The following is a 6,936-nucleotide window of genomic DNA, read 5'->3' on the forward strand; positions in this document are numbered from 1 at the left end:
ATCTGACCGCTACCAGCTCTGCTCGGAGCTTTGGCTTTAATCAGTTTATTTGCTCAGCTCGTCCGCGGAGCCTGAACACAAAACTAAAGTTTTCTGACGTGGAGCCTACCTGATATGCCCGCGCCGACCACTATAACATCGTAGGTGTTGCTGGGTGCAGTCATGTTGCTGGGTGGTGTGTCTTCTTTCACCTCTTGGCTGTGTCAGCTCGTTGCCGAACGCAGGGTGCACGGCGGAGAGCATCTGGATTAAAAAGCGCCGGGCAGGCCCACTTCCTGCAGACTCCGCCTACCCATAGTAAAGCGCTGCCCTGTGGGTATGGAGGGTTAGAGAAAACAATTTATGGAATGAAAAAAAAAAAAAAGAATAATAATACTAAAGTATAGTTTACTTACTATAGACCCACATTTTACTAGGAAATTTAAAAACACAATGTAAAAATATATAATTCATTCATGGTCTTTTTCTCCTTTGTACTTTTGTTTTATTTCCACGCATTTATTCATTTTTTATTTTTTGCAGAATCCCCAAATTTGGGTTACTCACAAGGAATTACAGTTCCGTGGCTCTGTGTGTCTTTTTTTTGTTCTTTATACTTGCTTATACTTATTGTTAGCAAATTTTAGGAAGTCTTTAGGGAGTTTACTCTTAATCTTTTTATGAATTTGCAGCAGTTGTAAAAGCACAGATGTCCCTGACTGTGGTGCTGTAACTGTCTGGCCAAAGGCTTATCAGCATATTTCTTATCTGCAGAGTATTATATCATACCAGGGTGTGTACACTGGGTTTTCAAGTTTAACCGTCATCTTAATTTACTCAAAGCTAAGTAGAACGTGAGGTGCATCCAAAGAATGCATCTGGTTGCACAAAGAGACAGAACAGCTTTATACTTGCTATGGCAGCTCCTATCTATCTTTGAAAAATTCCCAAAATCACTACTGAATGAAAAAAACTAATTATCTAGGAAATTCGGGAGTCTCTCAGCATAGTCATTTTATCTCCTTCTCAAGGGTACTGCTATTGCCTTATATTTTTATGACTTTGTTTTCCTCTGTCTTTAAAAGATTCAGCAGCGTTATCATACCGTCATGTTGTATTCTTTAGTTTCTGTTGCCCTCTTGTGGTTGGTTTGTCACAATTAGCCAAGAACTCATCTCTGCACAGGCTGTGTGGAGTGCACACAGCCACATCATGTGCTGTTTGGGCTGTGTGCCATATAGCTTGGTCAGTGTTGGGGAGTAACGGAATACATGTACCGCCGTTACGTATTTAAAATACAAAATATGAGTAACTGTATTCCGTTACAGTTACCGTTTAAAAAGGTGGTATTTAGAATACAGTTACTTTGTTGAAATAAATGGATTACACGGTGGTACTTTCCTGTTTCATGTTGTGGTGGGTCAGGACTGTTTGGGTTTTGTTTGACAGCTACGTTATGGTTGCCATGGTTACAGGGTGACGCTATCTCTCTGCGTGTTTCCTAGGTGAGAGAGCGCCTTTTTGTTGTTGTTGTTGTGCTAAGAGAATGTAGCCTCATGGGCAGTGTAGTCCGTGCTGCAGGGAGAATGGACTGCCATACCCGTTATGTGTCTGTGAGCCCGAGGAGGGAGAAAAAGGAGAGTGGAAAAGTACGAGTTGTCATCGAGCAGAAACGGGAGCTGGAAGCATGTAAATATAATAATAACCACTGCAGCCAAGAAGAGTGCCTGACGAGCCCAGTTGTAAGTAAGCTATTAAGACAGCTGTACGCTGTTTTCGGGTTTTCCTCCGAAACAATAAGTTCCGTTGGAGCAGCCTTTCAACGCCTCTCTTTGTCTCTCGCAAGCAAAGTTGACCCACACAACAAAGTAAAGCTATTTTTCGGCTACGAGCCCGACACGGAACCCTACGTATTAGCCAGAGGTCCCTTTACTACGGTTCGGAGCCGCAGACCTTCAGTAACAGTAATAAATCACAGCAATAGTACATTCACGTAGTTGTAAAAAGCATGATAATATATTAAGTAATCCAAAGTATTCAGAATACGTTACTCTCATTGGGTTCCGTGCTGTATGTTAGCTATTCCTGGGACTGCGCTCTTCTGATGTTGTGCCTGTACTCTGCTGGTTACAGCTCCTAATGTTCCTATTACCACTGGGGCCACTTTGGACTTTACCTTCCACATCTGCTCCAGATGTTCTTTCAGCCCCTGGTACTTCTCTATTTTCTCATGCTCCTTCTTCCTGATGTTGCTGTCCACTGGGATTGCCACATCTATCATAACTGCGGTGTTCTGTTGCGTGTCAGCCACCACAGCGTCTGGTTGGCTGGCCAGCAGCTGGTTGTCTGTCTGGAACGGGAAGTCCCACAGGAACTTAGCCCTGTTGTTCTCAACCACCTTCCAAGGTGTGTCCCATCAGGACTTGGGGACTTCTCCCATACGCAGCACAGATGTTCCTGTACATTATCCCACACAGTCTGGTTGTGCTGTATTCCTGTAATCAGAAGCATCTTTAAATATAATGCAGTCCAATACAGCATCAGCAGTAACTCTCTGCTCCTAAGGAAGCAATTTGGTGAATCAGCGGCTCCTTGGCATTTTGATGTTTTGGGAAAAAAACAACACTAAATGATTTTCCTAAGTGTGACTGAAAATTCCTGTTACATTAAATGATGATGTGTATTTGTGGAGAATGCTGTGGTGGCTGTATGAATGTGGTGGACAGGTGAGGGACTACAAAGCACTACAGACCAAAGGAGTCGGTGGGAATGCTACCATGACATAGTAGGAAGTGTTTTAATCTCCAAAACGTGTCTGTAATATTTAGTATGCAGGGTAAGCTCCAGCTATATCCTCAATCTTTAATGTTCACTGTGTGCCGCTTCAGTGGGAAACAGAGGTGTGCACAGTGTGGTGGTTTGTCAGCAGAGGGCAGCAGAGGTCCAAGATGAGTTTGGTGACAAAGCCTTAAAATGTCAAAGACTGCTGCTGACCTACTGTAAGCAGCGTTATATTAGCAGAGGTTTTCTGGTAACATTCTTTGGAAATCAGTATCCATCATTTCATCCATCCATCAGGCTATTACAAAATGAAAGTCAACTAAAACCAATCTGAGCTCACCTGTACTTTGTTTCGATTTAACCAAGTGTGATTTTAGGCGTTATAGAGAATGACCTGTAAATATAAAACCAAGCAACATACCTTACTGTCATTTGCCCTGCAACTTAATGAAACACTACAAAAGCCTAACATATGTGAAGTGTTTGGTTACACAGTGAGTTTAGATATGAATATAAAGGGGTTTTTTGTTTTACAAACAAACAAACAAACAAAAACCCATGTTTTGGAACATTTTACTGGAAATAAACTTTTCATCCCAGTTTTCCTACATTATAATCCTTTTAAACAACTTTTCATGCACTGTTGATTTGGTTGATCTGTTTATTATTAAAAGCAAACACCATACTGGCACATCAAAGTGAGGAGAGAGTAGCTGAAGTTAATGATGCCTGAGCAGCCCTAATTAATCAAATCACGTGGCTATTTCCAAAGTTTCAGGACGAAATTCTTTCTGGTTAGACACAAAGCGCAGACTGCCAAAGCCTCACATTAAGTTAAGATAAACTCTGCTGGATACTTTAGGACATAAACACTTTTTAAAGAAAATATGATCACAAAGAGTGCTGCCAATTTTAGGTTGCCTTTTTAAGAGCTTGCCAGAGACAATAGAATTAGCTTATAGAGGGTTGGCTCTGTCTTTACAGTTTATTGTGTTGTTGATTAACGAGCACAGCCCCGGTCACAAAAATAAAATGAAATGAAACAGCAAGCGAAACCTTCAGAGAGAGACCTGAAACACTGTGAGCCTACACCCTACACTGCCATTGTATTCATATTTCCTTAGTAAAGTATGTGCTGACAGCACGCTCGCAAACCTCAAGCAGTGAATGGTCACATTGTGAACCCTCCAGCACATGGCTTTTGTCCACGCTTCACGTCTGGCATTATGATGGAAAGCTAAACACACAGAGGTGATTTTTTTTAAACGAGTCCAAATGAAATGCTTCTTTTCTACGATTTTTATCAAACGCCTGAATGGTTATGATTAGGCTCGAGACTGAATAAATGTGTGATGTCTGCTGATGTGAAGAGTTATATAATGACCACATCTGCCTGCCAGGCTGCCTTACACCTGGAAATGAAGAAAGTGGACCTGATGAATGATATTTCTGCTGCTTTAATTAGAAAGCCTGGACCCGGCCAACAACAGTCTCCCCGATCCTATTTTGTTCTGCTGGGACAGCCTGAAAAGAGAGCTGTTAGCATCTGCCTTGAACCTTCTCTCATTCTGTCACACCAGTTCTCCTGTTAATTACACCTACTCGTGCCTCCTCACCACCGGCACTTTTGCGCGTGTGTGTTGATAAAGGCGAGCCACAGTGAGAGGAGACAGCAGAGAAAGGCAGATTAATCTCCAGAGTGGAAGGTAAAGCCATTTTTATTAGGTTCACGTGTGAAGCAGCCGGCCGTGCTGTCAGTTGTTGTTGGCACTGAAGTGTTCAGAGAGCAGCATGTTGTGCTGTTTCACAGGGTACAGGTCTGAAAACAGCGAACACATGTGTGCAGGGAGTGGATACTGCAAGCAGAAAAAAAACATACACTTTGTAAGTGTCAGAGCTCTGTGCTCCAGGCTGTCACACTTCTCTGAAAAAGAATCTTACAGGATACTCGGTGAATCCACACAGTGGGCTTTGGGTGTGTGAGAGAAAGGAGCCATCCTTCAGTTTTTCATCATTTGCATTTCTTTTGCATTTCGTTTCCATGTGTTTTCTTTTTCTTTTTCTTTAGCTTTGTTGTGCCACAACCTGGGAAGGAGCAATCTGAGTTTCATCAAAATGTATATGTTGGCAATTGTATCAAATCCTAAATCAGAAACGGATCTACCCGTTGGTAACTTCATATTTGTTTTCTCTATGCGTTATGATGCAAAACTGTATAGAAGCAAACCGTTAAATACCTGCAGTCACAATCCTAAAGCTTTTTTGTATTTCATTTCTTTTTTCAGTTCTATAAATTCATCTGCATGCAGCTGACTTTTATGGTTCCTGCTCTGGATTTGAATGTCTGCTATGAGCACTAGGGATGCACAAAGGATGATGCACACATATAATCCACTGTTACTGTTTTTAATTTCCCTTTAAGATCAGCTTCTCTTCTCCAGCTGTTTCAGGGCTGGATGAAGTTCATATTACAAGCAGCACATGTCATTGCTAAGCTACCACTGACTGCACTGAAATGTTTTAGCTTACAAAGTGGGATTCCAGTGACCATAGGATCAGCAGTCACCTCTCTGTCCGGGTTTATGTGACTTAGATTAGTTGCAAACTAGTCTGCCAGTGACCAAAGTGATCACACAGAGGTTTTTGGAGCAGCACCCTCTTCGATCAGTTTCACCCAGCAACAATCAGCAGCTGCTCCTCAACCAGTCGGGAAATCACTTTTTCCCTAGTGACAAGACATTTTGAGAGTGCTACCAACTGTCTCTGAGTAGCAGACATGTATGTGAGGGTAGTGAAATATATATACAAGGACAGTGAGACAGTGCTCATGTTTGCAGAGTGTGTCTTTAAGGTGTAGTTCAAGGTTGGGTAGGATTACATAAAGGATTGGCTCTGAGACCCTTCTTATTTGCAGTGGTGATGGAGAGGCGGACAGAAGCCTTCTCTGACTATGACGTTTGCAGACAGCATTGTGATCTGTGGTGAGAGCAGGGAGCCAGTGGAAGAGAGCCTGGAGGGGTGGAGGTATGCAGCAAAGAGAGAAGAAGTCAAGACAGAATACATGTGTGTGAATGAGAGGGAGACGAGAGTAACGGTGAAGCTACAAGAAGTAGCTGCGAGGTGAAGAAGAGAGTGCAGGCAGGGTGGAGTGGGTGTAGACGAGTGTCAGGGGTGATATGTGACAGAAGCATAGCAGCAAGAGTGAAAAGGAAGGTTTACAAGATTGTAATGAGACCTGCTATGATGTATGATTTGGAGATTTGGATTTTGGATAGCCTCAGTTGCAGGTGGAGCGGGTGAAGATGTTATGATTTTTATTAGGAATGATCAAGATAGACAAGATTAGAAATGAGTACATTGGAGGGACAACTCAGGAGGCAGAGTTAGAAGGGTGAGATTGAAATGGTTTGGACATGTGCAGAGAAGGGATGGTAGATACTTTATATTGGACAAAGGATGTTGAAGATGGAGAAGATGGTCGTAAAGAAGGAGGACATGCAGAGGGTTGGTGTGACAGAGGAGGATGCAGGGATAGAATGAAGGCAGATGATCTGCTGAAGTGACCCTCTAAAGGGAGCAGCCAAAACAAGAAGAAAGGAAGGACGTCCTGCTGTATATGCCAGACACACAGGATTTAAATTAACATGTAAATTAGCATACTCCAAAGCAGTGAAGATAACTGCTGTGCATTTAGAAAGAAAAATTTAAAATTCAAGCTACCATGGCCTTTCTTTGCTTCCAAAAAACCCCCAAACCACCCATTATTTCAGCTCAAATCCTAAACGTGAGCTCTCAATTCTTTGTGGTTTGAAAAAAACTGAAGCCTTAATGATGGAAAAAGCTCAATTTGAACACAGTTTTTCCAATTCAAATAAAGTGACCAAAAGTTTTGCAAATGAGCCTGCGGCACGCACACACATACACAAATGCACACATAGAGTATGAATAGTGAGTGTGAAGTTCTGTATTCATCATGTTGGACACAGGACATGTCATTACTAACAATACGTTACAGGCAATAGCGGCAAGTTTAATCAATCCGGCGTGATAGTAGCGGCAGTTACAATAACGTCAACATGAACATCACAAAGATCCAAGTAGAACAGGTTATACTTTAAATGAGCACTGATACCCTCGTCAGTCTATTGACAGTCCACGCCGCTGACCCAGAGGCTG

At 42.3% G+C, this 6,936-nt stretch overlaps 1 protein-coding gene across 1 annotated transcript in view; it reads right to left on the reverse strand.

Moving 5' to 3' along the window:
* The window catches only part of LOC134645332 (amine oxidase [flavin-containing]-like), a 45,924-nt gene extending 45,692 nt beyond the window's left edge, over nucleotides 1–232 (reverse strand). Inside the window, exon 1 of the mRNA XM_063498732.1 lies at nucleotides 110–232. Within this exon, the coding sequence (XP_063354802.1) occupies nucleotides 110–164 (55 nt within the window). The 5' untranslated portion in view covers nucleotides 165–232. The remainder of the gene's footprint in view (nucleotides 1–109) is intronic.
* Nucleotides 233–6,936: the final 6,704 nt, after the last annotated feature.

Source organism: Pelmatolapia mariae, linkage group LG16_19 (assembly GCF_036321145.2).
Source record: "Pelmatolapia mariae isolate MD_Pm_ZW linkage group LG16_19, Pm_UMD_F_2, whole genome shotgun sequence".
NCBI classification, from domain to species: domain Eukaryota; kingdom Metazoa; phylum Chordata; class Actinopteri; order Cichliformes; family Cichlidae; genus Pelmatolapia; species Pelmatolapia mariae.